The sequence below is a fragment of the Pipistrellus hanaki genome (genome assembly GCF_964339955.1).
Source record: "Pipistrellus hanaki genome assembly, chromosome: 11".
NCBI lineage: Eukaryota > Metazoa > Chordata > Mammalia > Chiroptera > Vespertilionidae > Pipistrellus > Pipistrellus hanaki.
Window position 1 is genome coordinate 6,642,944 of NC_140513.1, and position 16,101 is coordinate 6,659,044.

Below are 16,101 nucleotides of genomic sequence, written 5' to 3' on the forward strand. Positions count from 1 at the left end.
CCAAAATAATAAAGATAATGTTTTAAGATAATGTGGACTGTTGAGGAAAATTTGATTCACTCGAGAGCTTTGAATGACATCTCTTCGTTTTATAGATGAAGATACTGAAACTTTATCGATATCAGTAATAGTTTCTTCCTCACAGACCAGCCTTCCTCTCTTTATCATCACAGAGCTTTTCCCTCTTTATCCCAAGACTTTAGCTTTGGAATAATAAAGTGACTTCCTTTTTCTTTTTAATCACTGAAAACATATATTTCATATTATGTACTTGGTGTAATAAAATCATAATGGGTTTGTTCACCATTTATTTCAATACCATGTATACAAACACATAATTTATTTGTTTAGCATCTCACATCTCCTTTGTACTGTATATGGATATAGTATTGTTTCTGCTTTATAGGTTGATGAGCTAGAATCCAGGTAAGTTAAAAAGCTTTTCTGTGATCACAAAGTGTAACCCAACCTAAAATAAGAGTCATCGCTTTCTGGTTCAGTACTGTGGTCTCACACTTCCAGAATCCCATGTATGAATACTACTTCTTGTGTCTATCTCAACAGGCTTCCGATGGAAGCAGCTCCAGAGAAGATCTTTCGTCTCAGCTTTTGAGAAGGAATGAACAGATACGAAAATTAGAGGCAAGACTTTCTGGTATGTCTAAGAACTCATATAAAAAACAAACAAAGGAAATTTTCCTTTTCTGACCCTCTCTCCCTATAAAATAGCTACATAGTATAATCTTACCGTTATTTTGATTTTCTTAGTAAAGAAAGGAGAAATTTGTACCCCCTTTGTTTCTTCTTTTGTTAATATACCACATACCGGTAGTATAAATTCAAAACTGAGTTTTAAACTTTAAAAAGCACACAAAACTTAAGTTTTCTGCTCCTGAGGTTTCTAGCCATGGATATAAAAGGTATTAATAGTGTATGCAGAACAGATTTGACTGTCTTTTTAGCTTGCTTTCTGGTGGAGAGGGGTTGAAGATACCATTTACATGGGATGACCAACACATGTTGGGTTCTTCAACACCAGAGGGATTTGGTGCTCTGTTGCCACTTGCTATAGCTACATATCACCTATGTAAGTGTTATTCCGGTCTGGGCCACATTTCAATAGTATTTCTAAGTCCAGCATCTTTATAGAAGCAGTAACTCTCGCTGTGTTTTTTTGTGTGCCCTTTACAATTTACACAACTTCCATTATATCCTTTGCCTGAGCAGGTCATGTTTGTGATAGAGTGTGAGTTCTTATTTTATTTCTGCCAGTGGACACATTTGAACACTTCATCCTGTGACATAGTTAGTGGTTTCTGTGTTTCTTTTTGTCCATTGGCCTTATGGCCATTTTATTGGAGTGAAAGCAGTAGACTGCAAAATTCCCCAAATTTTATGAGACATCTCTGTGTTTGTTCAGTTATCAAAGGTCCATAATGTAGCTCCCAACTTCTAGTTAGTTTATTATCATTTTGTCCCCACTGTAGCCTTATTAGACATAGCAAGGTTAAGGTCACACAAGTAGTGGGCGGTAGAGCTAGGATCCAAATCCAGATTTGCTTGGTACTAGAGTCTATACTCTTTTTTAAAATATATTTTTATTGATTTCAGAGAGGAAGGGAAAGAGAGGGAGAGATAGAAACATCAATGATGAGAATCATTGATTGACTGCCTGCTGCATGCCCCACACTGGGGATTGAGCCTGCAGCTCAGGCATATGCCCTGACTGGGAATCCAATCATGATCTGGTTCATAAGTTGATGCTCAAACATTGAGCCATACCAGTTGGGCTAGAGTCCATATTCTTAATTACAGTCTGCTTTAAACTCAGTTTTTACTGTCCTCTTACCCTCTGGTGTAAATAGTATCAGCAACACGGGTGAAATAATGTTTAATGTTGTGGGGAAACTATAAAATGACATGTACCCTCCCTAATATAGAAGGAAGATTACTCTGAGCTTGACTTAGGTTAGAGAGGAAGAGTCAGGGAAGAGAGCTGACATTTACTGAGCTCACATATGTCCTGGGTAATTCCAACAGGCTCAGTATAAATAACAATAGCAGCTCCCCTTTGTTGAGCACTGTGTGCTAGGTGCATAAGGCATATAAAATGGTTTATTATCTAATGCATCCTTTGAGGTAGGCATTCTTATATCATCATTTAATAAATGAAGAAATTAATACTTAGGATCAGTCATTTGCTTAAGGACTGACAGAGTGGGGATTTGAACTAAAGCCTGTCTACTTTTCCACTATACCATACTATCTTTTTTGGCCACTCAGGTAACTAATTCTAACTTTCACCTTTAAAATAGCATAGGTAGCTCAGTTCCTGTGTGGAAAGGAAGCTGACTTCTAGAACATGAAGCATTTTCACTTTACAGTACTGTGGTAAGGTGTCTGCTAGTGCCCTAACCACTCTTACTCAGTTTTATGAACTGTACGCTATTTAGGGAGTTCCCGTTGATTTATCCTGCTAAGACTGGAAGGGGAAGTGAAAACTGAGATTTGAAATTAAGTATTGAGATGATACTGGTTTTCATAGCAGGGCATTTCTGAATACCAATCCAGGACCAATTCTTGTTCTTTATCAAGACTAAACAAAGCTGCCTGTTCGTATTCACCATTCACACCTTGGATAGTTTGTACTACCTGTTTGCCTGTCTTGTTCATTGTTATTGGGAGGCTGTCTGCCTAGCTATCCTTACCAGGAATAGTTTTCAGGCTGAAAAAATCATCACATTTTCATTCATTTTTTTGTTTAACTTCCTTTCCTGATGTTTGTCCATTCCTGGTATGTGCGTCACTCTCCTCACCCAAGACTATGCTGAACAGGTCCGAAACTTGCAGAAGATAAAAGAGAAGCTTGAAATTGCATTAGAAAAACACCAGGATTGTACGTATTTTTTTTTTTCCTGTTTCCCTCCTCCCCCCAATATTTTTAGGGTTTAGTTTTTTTAAATGAAACAATTGAATATGGTTAAGTTTTTTACATTGTCACAACTCAAATCTTTATTGTATGAGTAGTATCCAGTATTTCTTAATTAGGTTGATATAACATTTGTTTGGTATTTAGTAACATACAACTTGTATTTATGGGCATGTTTCTTAGGAGAAGGAAGCTGTGTCCAGCCAGTTGACCGGTTTATTGGTAAAATGCCTGGCCCTGGGATCTAAGTCAGGAGACTTGGTTCTAGCCATAGCTGCATTCCTGCTATGTTTCAGAAACAGGGGGAAATCTCTAGCTGTCATCACTCCTCCGCCAACAATAGAACATACATTTTGTTTATTCTACCCTAAGTCATATGGTATTCTTTGGTCCAATCAAAGAAAATGCTAACGGAAGTGAAAGTTATTTTCAGTTGATATATACTAAAAAAAATTTTAAAAAGAAAAACCAAATGAAATATTCTTGTGTGTTGCTTTGTTTTGATTTTTGTTTTTCCTTTTAATTCTATAAATTGATAATAGCCATCACTTAGCAACAGCATTGGTGTTTTCTTGCACCTTAGCTAATTCAGTCAGTATTCTTTCATTGTACCATTTAAAAGTTACCTTTTGGCATTTTCCTAAATGTATATACTGATTATTACAAAGAAAACACAAAAACAACAGGAAACAAATAAACAAAAATGGTGTCCTATTTCTAAGACCAAACGATTCTGGGAAAGTTGAGATGGATCAGGTTTTTCCCAGTCTCATAATTCATTTATGTGACGTTGGCCTTTTTGTTAGGTGACAATTGTAATCACATGGGTTATTTGTGATGCTGTTTCTGAAATGTTTCCATATCTCAAATAAAGCCTCTTTGTTAACAGCTTCCATGCGGAAATTTCAAGAGCAGAATGAGACATTCCAAGCCAACAGAGCCAAAATGGCAGAAGAACAGGCTTTGGCATTAGCCAGAAAAGACCAGGTATTTTATATTTGACATTGCCTAAGACTGGCAAAAAAATTTCACATGATTTTTTAAAAAATCATGACCTAAACCTGGTAGAAAATATTTTCAACCTAGGAGAAAAGAAATGCTATATACAGGGTGAGGCAAAAGTATGTTTACAGTTGTGAGTTCATGAAACAGTTTTTTTTTTTAAAAATATATTTTATTGATTTTTAACAGAGAGAAGGGGAGAGAGAGAGAGAGCTAGACACGTCGATGAGAGAGAAACATCGACCAGCTGCCTCTTGCTCACCCCCTACGGGGGATGTGCCCGCAACCAAGGTACATGCCCTTGACCGGAATCGAACCCGGGACCTTTCAGTCTGCAGGCCGTCGCTCTACCACTGAGTCAAACCGGCTTCGGCGATGAAACAGTTTCTTGTATTAATTATTATTGTTTTATTTTCCTTACAAACAACTGTAGGTCTACTTTTGCCTCAACCTGTATGTTTTTTGAGATTTCATTTGGCCTCGGGGTTGAATATTATCAAGAAACATTACAGTTATAATCATGAAGTATGTCCAGAATGTGAGATTATCATTCTGCAACTGTGTAGTTTTGTAAAATGGAGAAGGGAAATTGTGTGTCCATAGTCTGATAGTGAGCCCAAGACAAGGAAAAAGATCTCTGTCCTTTCAAAACCTGTCTCAAAACCTAGGTCCAAACACTTGCCTTTGACAATGGAGAAGATGATATCATGCTAGCTGTCATCCATGATGTACATAGTTATTACAATCTTTGTTCCCAAATTTCTTCAGCTTCAGCTAGCTAGACAGAAGGGAATTCCTATAATCTCACTAGAATTATCCGTTGAAAGATGCTGAATGAATAACAATAAGAAAGGAAAATAATGCTGTTTATTTTGTGCAGTGGCGTTTTAAATTTAAGATAAGCATCAAGATATTATAATGATAATCCTGATTTCTTAAAGATGGGGTCAATTTATTATGATGCATTTAAATAATGTATAGCCCTAGCCTGTTTTTCTCAGTGACTAGAACATTGGCCCATACACAAAAAGATTCACTTCTTGGTCAAGGGCAACGTACCTTGGTTGCAGACTCACTCCTCTCGCATGCCTCTCAGAAGCAAAGAGAGACAACCAATTGATGTACCTCTCTCCCCCTTCTCCCTCCCTTCCACCTCTAAAAAAAAAAATCAATGGAAAAATATTTTCGGATGAAGATTTAAAAATATATGTATAGATGTAAATATATACATATGCATATACATATACACATTGTGTGTGTGTGTGTGTGTGTGTGTGTGTGTGTGTGTGTGTGTGTATTTTGTTGGGCGATGAGTAACAAAAAACAAAGCAAAACAGAAAATGTATACTTTACCAACAGTAGGTGGGTTGGTTGATTGGTTGGTTTTAAAGTTTGCATTTGTCTTCTAGGACATTACTAACCAGAAAACAAATCATTCACCATTACTGTACTTAGTGGCTAACTATGATGGTTTAAGTTTATATAAATTAAGAAATCTAAAATTGGTAAATTCTGATTGTAGGCATTGGAATATGGCCTTTCGTACCAGTGGATATTTTCCCCCCTGTTCAGTGATTTGTGAATGTCATAATCCCTTTTCCATGAACTTATATGAGATGCATAAAGCATATTGGTAAAATCAAGATGAGAAGGAAAATAATTATTAGGAGTTACTGAAGACCTTCCCCGTTAGTAAATTAATTTCTAAACATCAATTACAAAGTTATCAACTCAGCTGGTCCCAGCTACTCATCCCAAGAAGTTATGATAGTAAACATGGAAAACCACTCAGGAATAAGCTGAAAAGCTGCATCCAAACAGCACAGATAGTTTTGTTTGGGTGCTCTAGTTAGTAAAAATCTACAGGATTATATTTGTATTCTAGAGTTTTATAAAAAGTTCATTTTCTTCTTTTTCTTAGCTTGCTTTCTTTCTTTTCTTTTCTTTTCTTTTCCTTTATCCTCACCTGAGGATATTTTTCCTTGGATTTTTAGATAGAGTGAAAGTGAGAGGGAAAGACAGAGAGAAACATCGATGTGAGAGAAACACATCAATTGGTTGTGCCTCTTACACCCTGACCAGACCCTGGCCAGGGAGGAGCCTGCAATTGAGGTATGTGCCCTTGACCAGAATCGAACCCAGGATCCTTTGGTCTGCAGGCCGACTCTCTAAGCACTGAGCCAAACTGGCTAGAGTAGGGCTTTCTTCATATTAAGACAACTTCAAGTGTTTGTTTGTTTTTTAATTTGCTATTTTGTTTGGTGGGTTGCTGGGGGGGTGGGTAGGTTGTTTTGTTTTCAGAAAATCTTGATATTATTGATACTCTTCCCTGGAAATTGTACTTTTTTTGTTCTTTTGCCTTAGGAATGGTCACAAAAAGTGGAGCAGCTTGAAAAGGTTAGTTCATCTTTGATTTTATCTTATTCTGATTGTGGGCCTCTTCTGCGGAGCTTAGAAAAAGGATTCTGCAGTACCCAGTGTACTGATATCTATACCTCTTGGAAGCAGGGTACTAGATGATTACACATTGACTTGAAAAACTTGTGTCTTACCCTTTGATTGGTGGGCATGCCCCGCCCAGTATACTCTCCACCCCTCTCTTAACTGTCTGTGTGTGCGTGAAGGCTGATGGGACCTACATCAACAGGGATCCATTGCCCTTTTGCTTCTGATTGGGTTCCGCCAGTGGGAAACACTAAAAGAACTGTGTGGAGGAAGAGTGGGGTCAGAGTGTTCATTTCCCCAACCTTCTCCATATGGGATCCCTTCGGGTTAGTTGGATCCCAGGGCCAAAGGTCACAGCTTTAGTTGGAGCTTTGGTTTACCCTCTTGACATAGTTTCTTTCTCTAGGTTTCTTGTAACCTCTTCAGCCCTTTGTCCCTTCCTGTCCATCTGTTACTAGCCCATTTTCCCTTTTGGATTTTGTAACTCTGCCCACAGCTTTGAAAAGTCCCTTTATTAAACTCTTCTCAAAGTGCCTAACCTGAGTCTGCCATCTGTCTCCTGGTGGGACCCTGACTGACACTGTGGAAGCAGGAGGGGCACTTTTGGAGGAGACAGTGAAAGGAGTGCCTTTCTCCAAGCTCAGCATTGAGCAGATAGGACACAGATGAGGAAAATTAGTTATTCCAGCACCACAGCTTTTCTAACACTGTGTAGATACTTAAGTAATGCATTCCTGGCTCCCAAACATGAACAGTAAGATCAAGTTTCAAGCCTACAATTAGAAAAACATTTTAATTTAAAATAATCAATAGTCAACACCCTGAGCCTGAATTATATGTTGCTACTTTATTCATTCCTTGTTTTCATTGAGTAATCCTAAGTTACTCTTCATGGTAGAAAAATTATTTCTTAGATTGGTAGGTTGCTGGTTTGATTCCAGGTCAAAGCGCATGCCTGATTGTGGGCTTGATCCCTCGTAGGGGTTGTGCAGGAGGCAGTGAATGGATGCTTCATTTTCACATCTGAGTTTCTCTTTCTCTCTCCCTTTCCCTTCCTCCTTTTTTGTCTTAAAATTATGGAAAAGGGGGATCCATATAGGACTGAACTAAATAAAACCTACTTCAGTTCACTAAGGAGATTGTCTCTCTTCAACCCTCCCCATTCAAAGGAGGGATTGGAAAGTATTTTAGACAGGGAAAAACTAGAGACATCTAGGTCTTTGAAGCCACTTCATTTTTGGAAATGTTATTTTTATAGACTGTTTTAATTTTTTTCAATCAAGAATTGGAAACTGCAATAGCAGGGTTTGTTCTTAAGAGAATCCATCTTGGCTGGGGGGGAGAGGGGGAGGAACAAAAAAACAAAAAAAAGAGAACCCATCTTGAGAAATTATCATTTAGTAAATTGTAATCTGCTGAAATCAGTCATGTCTAATTTTTGTTGGCTTGCTCATTGAAATCCGTTCTACTTAAATGCATCTGGTTTTGTCAGGGCATTCAATCTCTTACTCGTTATTAATGCTATTCAGCCAGTTGAGCCTGTCACTGAGAATAAACATATAAAATGGATATCTGGAATTGTTAATGAATCTTAAGATTTTAAAGGGTGAAGTAATTGTTGTTCTTATTGCTCTTATTCGCAACTGTCATTTAAAACATTTATTTTTTAACTTAAAAAATTAATGTCATATTGATCATATTACTGTAAAGCTTCTTATTATCAATGTTTTTTTTTGTCTACTGACGAGATTTTTATTCAGAATTCTACTTACATAATATGATTTTAATGTCTTAGTTGCCTGAGTTGATATCTTCTTCCAAATAGGAGAAAAGGTTTCTGACAGCTCAGTTACAGGAAATGAAGAACCAGAGTTTGAATCTTTTCCAAAGGAGAGATGAAATGGATGAATTAGAGGGGTTCCAGCAGCAGGAACTAAGTAAAGTAAAACACATGGTGCGCATTTTTGTTTTAGTAGCTAAGTGCTGAATAGATTATTCATTATTCTGATTTTGCTAGTCATCACCCTCTAAGTGCTGACAAACCCCAGTAGTCTTTGATATTAATTATATTTATATTAGAGACCCAGTGCACGAAATTCATGCATGCGTAGGGTCCCTAGTGACTGCCTCCCTTCCCCCAGTTGCCTGCCACTGCCAGCCCTGCCCCCTGGTTGAACTCCTGATTGAGCTCCCAGTTGAGGGAACAATTTGCATATTAGGCTTTTATTATATAGAATATTTTTCAGTTTATTAAAGTGGAAAAGTTCTGTTTCATTTTCTTTATTTTTTTCACTACCGGGCATATAAAGCCACTCAGAAACTCACAAGTTTGTCTTATTTATTGGTCCAGATTTTTTTTAAGTTATATTTCTTAGTAGTGGCTCAATGAAACTTTTATCTTTGTGTCAGCTTTTAAAAAAAGAAGAAAGTCTGGGGAAAATGGAGCAAGAGTTGGAGGCACGAACCAGAGAACTTAGTAGAACCCAGGAAGAGTTGATGACCTCCAATCAGCTATCGTCAGACTTGAGACAGAAGCTAGAAGAATTGCAGAGACACTGCTCAACGCTGGAAGAGCAGAGGTTCTTGCTTGGTCTGTGGGGCCCATGGGAAGTGGTGTTAGTGTAGCTCTGGCTAGAACCTTCCCACCATTCCCCATTACTCATTACAATACTTTCTTTTCTTTCTTTCTTTTTTTTTTTTTTTTTTTTTAATATATTTTATTGATTTTTTTTACAGTCATTGCAATACTTTCTGATCTCAGTTCTGGCAAAGGTTTATGGGCTTGTCCTTATCTGCCTAGGGCTTAGGACTGCCCCCCTAAAAAACACACACACACGCACACACAAAAAACGAACAAAAAAACCCACACATCCTCATTCCCCTTCCCCCGCCTATGCTCAGAGCCCCTCCAACTCTGCTGAGAAATTTAGTGTGTTTTAATTTGTAAGCCATTAAGAAACCACAGACAGATACCTTGCTTAAATCTGAGTGGAATTTTTCTCTTTGGGCTCTGCTTCAGAGAGAGAGCTAAGGAATTTTTTCCATTTTTTTCTAATCTTCACATGGTAAATGTTCGCAGCCCTGACATATAAAGAAACAGCTGTATTTTTCCTGTAGAAGAGAGTTTCTTAGATGAGCTATCCAAATTTATTCATTGTCTGCTTTCTTTCAATGAAGAGATCTTGTGACAGCTTCAACAACAGGTGCAGAAAGTAAGATCGCAGCCCTGGAGCAAAAGGAACAAGAGCTCCAAGCATTCATTCAGCAGCTTTCCATTGATTTGCAAAAGGTAAATAGAACAAATAAAACAAAATAAAAAACAAAAAGGTAAGTAAAGTTCTAGGAGGGGACCCAAGCTGGGGCTAAGGTATGAGATGCACAGCAGCTCTCTGAGGTCCTTGTGCTGTGAGCCAGGGTGTATATCATTTGTTTTACAACTTCTCTCTTTGGCCTTAAGGCAGATGATTGGCATCATCATCACTGCTTCATCCAGCCTCATGGAGTGCTGTAGGTTTATGGTATGCTGGCTGGGATTATCTTGCATGGGATTATCTCTGCTGGATTTGACTAATGGGATAAAAATGCAGGTCCTGTAGGACTGAGGATTAATAGGATTAAACACTTGCTTATTGAGAGTGTGAGGAAAAGCATTCATTTAGCTAGTAGATCACAGTACAATGGAGTAATTTTAAGGAGAAGCATCTTCCCAGGGACCTGGCTAGATTCTATGGAGGTAGGAACATTGCTCCTTCCCAGGTTGTGGGTTGTTTGAGGCAGTCATTTGTCTCTTGCTGCTGCATGAGGTCTGAACTGGATGCCAAAGTGGTGCTGGGTTCTGATTTTGTATCTCCTATGTCCTATTTTCAGGGAAGATTTCCTGGCAATATATTCTTGTGGCATTCAGTTGAGAACAGAATTTCTGGGAAATGCAATGGTCCTTGAGGGGACCAGAAGGGAGGGAGAAGGGATTTACGGTGTAATGTAATCTCTGCTTTCACCTGCAGGTCACTGCTGAAACTCAGGAGAAAGAAAAACTTATCACACATTTGCAGGAGAAAGTCACGTCCTTAGAGAAGAGACTGGAGCAGAACTTATCAGGAGAAGAACATGTGCAGGAACTCCTGAAAGAGGTAATTAGCTCTCTGGGCCAGCCAAAGTGGGGAAGGAGATTTCATACAATCCTAGAGTTTCAGGTCTTGAGAGTTTGCAAACAGCTTGGTGAGAAGAGCACTCTCTCCACCTTTGGATTGTCCTGCTTATAGCAGAGAGAGTCTCATGTCACCTGTGTGGGACATGTTTTCCTCAGGGAAAGCTTTCCTCAGAGATGCCTTTGAACAAATAGCATCCTGATCATCATTCAGCCCACCTAGGGATTTACTCCACCTGGACTATCTTGTCTTATCACTTTGCTCTCCTCCTCCCTTTCGCACTTTCCATTGGCCAAGGAACCACCTGTTACCATCTGCCTTTGGCTTCAGCACAATTGCCTTGGGCAGCAAGTGGACTCTCCTTAGCTGAGAGGAGGCTATTGAGAAGACTTACCCTTTGCTCAGGTCAGTGATGTAGATGAACTTGCTTTCTCATCAGGTCTGAGCTCATTGCCTATATTCCACTCCTTTTCCTCTTGTTTACCAGTGATTGTCCTCACCATGACAAAGGTGACAAAGCCAAGGTCTTGGGCCCAGATTGCACCCTCACTTTCTGTGTTTAGTTCCCACTAAATACCTCTATCTCCACTGCCACAACAGCCTGGTCAACATTATAAGTCTCCAAACTGGCCTACCCAGCATCAGTCTCTCCTCCTTCACCCTCTGTCAAAGTTATTGCCAAAGTGATTTTCCTAAACTTAAAGACCTTACACAATTCCCCTGCAATCCACAGTGAGTATAATGTGGATTCTAGAGTGTAAATTGATTTCTAGAACCAGACTAGGTTTGTATCTCACCTACAGGCAGTCCTCGGGTTACATTGGACTCCACATACATCGTTTTGTGGTTACATCGCCACCTTCCATTTACAGTATTTATAATAAAAAAAAAAGTTCGGTCATGTCAACATATGTATATATGTGCTTTATGTTTTTATTATTTACTACAAATAAATGTTAGGAATTGATAACTTTCTCTTAAATTTTTGTTACTGTTTAACTTCATTACTGCTGTGTATGTGCTCCATGTGAGTGATATAGGTGCTTATGACTTACAACGAAAATTGCATTATATTGCGCCATAGGTACGGATCTCCAATGTACCCAAAGGACCTACTGTGTTCTATTTATTGGTTTGTGACTTAAAGCTAACCATGTAATCTCTTTGTGTTTATTTTTCCTCTGTAAAATAGGGTTATTAATTGTACCAAATGCATAGAGTTGTTATTAGGATTAAATGAGTTACAATATATGAAGTGGTTAGAATGAGGCTTAGAACATAGTAGAGTCTTGATATAATTCAGCTATCTTCTATATATATAAAAGCCTAATATGCAAAGTGTCCCCTCAGGAGTTTGACCTACTGGGAGTTCGATCACTCGCTATGATGTGCACTGACAACCAGGGGGTGGTGTGGAACAAAGGAAAGCCCTGGCAGGCCTCCGGGGAAGGGAGTCCCTGGCTGGCAGCTGGCAGCCACTAGGGACCCTGCCCATGCACAAATTTTGTATAATGGGCCTCTAGGCTATGTATATAAAATCCTAAGCGATCTTTCGACCATTTGACCATAGCTATGGGGATCAGGGCAAGGCGACGCCCCCATCACACCTCTGTACTGACCACTAGGGGGCAGACGCTCAATGCACAAGCATGAAAACGTGGAATATACTGATGAATCTCAGAGGGAAGTGGGGGAGTGGAGAGGGTGGGAAGAGATTAATCAAACATCTTATATGCATACTAGAGGTCCAGTGCACCGATTCATGCACCGATGGGGTCCCTTGGCCTGGACTGCGGGTATCAGGCGGGTCCTGGATTGCGAGATGGTGCAGGCCAGGCCTAGGAACCCCACCGGTGTATGAATCGTGCACCTGGGCTCTAGTTAATATAATAATCATTATTGTGCCATCATCATTATTATAATATTTAGTGTGCATAATAGCTACTTAGGGAATTTGTTTAAAGTATGTATCTCTGGTCCTACCATTGGAAATTCTGATTTCTGGAGTAATAGGTCTGGAGTAAAGCCTTATGTTTAACACCCCCCAAATAAGTTTTAATGCAATGTTTAGACAACTCCACTTTGAAAAATATTGCCTTCAGAATTAAATTCAAGCTCCTTTCTGCAGCATAAAAAAACTTCTCATGATCTTGCTCTTTGCCTCGCTTTCTAGTCTTGTTTCTTGACTTGATCCCACCATCACTTTATCTTTTAGCAAGTTGTAGCTTCCAAATGTCCCAGGCTGTTTCCACCTTCATTGGTCATCCCTCTGTCTGGATGCTGCCCCCTACTAATCCCACCTCCCATCCCTTGCCACCATGAATTATGGAAATTCAGGAAATTCTATTTCCCTGAGGCCATGAGCATATCCTGCTTTGTACTCCTTCTTGTGGGCACTATTGCATTCTATTATATAACTATAGGCCTGGTGCATGAAAATTCATGCACTGGAGGGGGGGCCCTCAGCCCAGCCTGCCCCCTCTAACAGTCCAGGAGCCCTCAGGGGCAGGAAGTGACCTGGGGATCAGGGGAAGGCAATCCTCCATCACACCTCTGCTGCTGCCACTGCTGGCAGTGCAAGCCTCAACTGGCCCTGGCTACCTAAGCCTTGGGTGGCCCTGGGCAGCTGGGCAGCCGACATCCAAGGCTTGCCTGTGCCTCGTGCTGGCCCTGGGTGGTGGGGCTGAGGGGACTGGGCTCTGCCATCTTGTGGCTATGGGCGCCACCATCTTTGAGGGTGTGACAGTCAATTAGCATATTTCCTCCTTATTGGCTGTGGGTGCCACCATCTTTGCAATAGCGTGAGGGTCAATTAGCATATTCCCTCTATTAGATAGGATTGTTTTGCCCTAGCCACAAGGTCAAAGGACTGTGTCAAATTTATCTGTGTATACTTGACGATATGTGAATTTTATCTTAATGTATTTGTGTACCTTGAGACTTACACAAATCATAGTTATGTTGTGAATATCATTAAATATTTATTCAATGAAGAAATGACTATTTTCTTTTACTCTTCTTCCACTTACAGAAAACAGCTGCTGAGCAGAACTTGGAGGACACCAGACAGCAGCTCTTGGCAGCCAGAAGCAGCCAGGCCAAGGCCATTGACATCCTGGAGACGCGGGTATGGACCTCACTGCCAGTGATCACATTGTCCGGGTGGTAACCTGGTTGGATCACTTGGTTGTGTCTGAGAATCCCCTTGGGTCAAAGGTTTTCTTTTGAGGCTCTTACTTATATTGAGTTGGCTCTTACTTATATTGAGTTGAGTTAGTCATTTTCTTCATTTGCCACATTGTCATCATTGTTCCACACAAAGTTGTCTTCTTGTTTTATCTCCATTTCTCTTCCTCCCATAGGAAACCATTCTGACATGGTTAATAGAAATCCTTCTATTGGGTTTTCCTAAAACGTGTGGCATTGTTTTGTGTGCTAATTTATGTAAATGATGTAGCTATGTATAGTCTTCTCTTAGCTTCACCTGCTCCATCTTCTGTCTGTGTCCATATCACTGTACTTACCTACTCTACTTTGTAGTTGTCTACTAGATGATAGACATACAGATTGCCTTCTTCCTGTCACCACAGGTCACACTGCAATGAATATCCTTATCCCTGTCGCCTTAAGGAGGAGAGAGAATGCACGTGACCTAATGTGACTAAATAGGATAAGGATGTTCCCAGCAGGGCTGCTTCTGGCTCTAGTCCCCAGTATGACCGGGATTCCTGTATCTGAGGGCTTTTCCAACATTGGCATTTCCCATCTTTTGCCAGTTTAAGAAGTGGTGGGAGGAGCAAAGGATCTCTGTGGGGCCTCCTTTATGAGAGCCCTAATCCCATTCTCAAGGCTCTATATGACCTAAGCACCTCCAAAGGCCCCACCTCATGATCTCACCATATGAATTTGGGAGAGGGGACATAGACTTTCAAATCATAGCAGTTTAGCTCATTTTGTAAAATGTTATTTCTTGATAAACATATTTTAAGCTATATTTTTCTCTAAATACAGTTTTGTTTGTTTTATTATAATTTTATTTATTTTATTTTATTTACTTATTTTTTAGAGAGAGAGTGAGAAACATCGATTTGTTTTCAACTTATTTATGCATTCATTGGTTGATTCTTGTATATGCCCTGATGGAGGATCAAACCTGCAACCTTGGCATATTGGGATAATGCTTTAGCCAACTGAGCTACCCAACTAGGGCAGTTTTATTTGTGTGTGTGTATGTGTGTGTATGTGTATCCACTTTTTGTTGTGGTATTAAAATATACATAATGTAAAATTTATCATTTCAACCGTTTCTAGGTATATATTCAATGTATCTGAGGAACCATGAGACCTAAAAACATTCTCTTTTAATCGGGCACTTGTCCTTGACAAAGCTGCCATCTTCTTGTGCTTGTTTTAATAGTAAAGTTCCCCAAGGGCAGAGATGATTCCACAAATAAGAGAAATTAGCAGAGATAGCTTGAGTCAGATCAAAATGGCCCATTAGAGAGGTAGGCCTAGCTAAGTGCTGGGCAATATGTTGTCATCCTGTTCATTGGGCAGGGCCAGGTACGTCCTAGTCAGACTTGGTCGATGTTCAGTGAATGAATGGAACCAAAATTGTGTCATAACAGTAATCCTATTTCTGAGAATCTGTCCTAAGAAAGTGATTCAAACCAGGTCAAAACATTTGCTGTACGGGAAGGGCAGGGAGATCTGGGGGAGATAAGAGATCAACCGAAGGACTTGTATACATGCATATAAGTACAACCAATGGACACAAAACTGGGGAGGGAAGGTATGTATGGGAGGGGGGAGCAATGTTAAAATATGTACACAGATAATAATTTAATAAAAAAAATATTTTAACTGCTGTACAGTTTTGGATGGGAAAATGGAAACAACCCAAGTGCCAACACAGGAGGCAGCAGTGCAGGAAATTCCAAAACATCCTTTGAGAAAATAATCTAAAGTCTGCCAACCATGTAGAAACACAGAAGAAAACTTGAGCGAGGAGGAAAAATACAGTTTTACTAGAATTGTATACAAAGTAATTTTATTTTATTTTTTATTTTTAATATTTTTAAATTGATTTTTCACAGAGAGGAAGGGAGAGGAATAAAGAGTTAGAAACATCGATGAGAGAGAAACATCAGCTACCTCCTGCACACCCCCTACTGGGGATGTGCCCGCAACCAAGGTACATGCCCTTGACCGGAATCGAACCTAGGACCCTTGAGTCTGAAGGCTGACGCTCTATCCACTGAGCCAAACCAGTCAGGGCTGTTATTTTAAAAAGTCACAGAAATAGACTGGAAGAAAAGACATTAGGATGATAGTGTTTTAGATGCGGAAACTTTTTTTTTTTTTTAAGATTGTCTTTTTTCATTTATTTTGGAGAGGGAGAAATACCCACCAATTGGTTGCCTCTTGTACGGGCCCTGCCTGGGGAGCAAACCCACAACCTTCCTGTCCATTGGACTACGCTCCAACCAACTGAGCCACACCAGCAAAAGAATGCTTCTGGCCTTAGCCAGTTTGGTTCAGTGGATAGATCGTCGACCTGCGGACTGAAAGGTCCTG

General features: G+C 39.7%; 1 protein-coding gene across 4 annotated transcripts in view; it reads left to right on the forward strand.

Moving 5' to 3' along the window:
- The window catches only part of GOLGA1 (golgin A1), a 33,246-nt gene that overhangs the window by 4,709 nt on the left and 12,436 nt on the right, over positions 1-16,101 (forward strand). For 2 of the 4 annotated variants that reach the window (XM_084898344.1, XM_084898345.1), the window contains exons 4-12: positions 565-655; positions 2,822-2,896; positions 3,819-3,916; positions 6,296-6,328; positions 8,202-8,330; positions 8,786-8,955; positions 9,554-9,665; positions 10,381-10,506; positions 13,556-13,651. In XM_084898344.1, the coding sequence (XP_084754470.1) occupies positions 565-655; positions 2,822-2,896; positions 3,819-3,916; positions 6,296-6,328; positions 8,202-8,330; positions 8,786-8,955; positions 9,554-9,665; positions 10,381-10,506; positions 13,556-13,651 (930 nt within the window). The remainder of the gene's footprint in view (positions 1-564; positions 656-2,821; positions 2,897-3,818; positions 3,917-6,295; positions 6,329-8,201; positions 8,331-8,785; positions 8,956-9,553; positions 9,666-10,380; positions 10,507-13,555; positions 13,652-16,101) is intronic. The other 2 variants (XM_084898346.1, XM_084898347.1) reach the window with 1 other exon arrangement.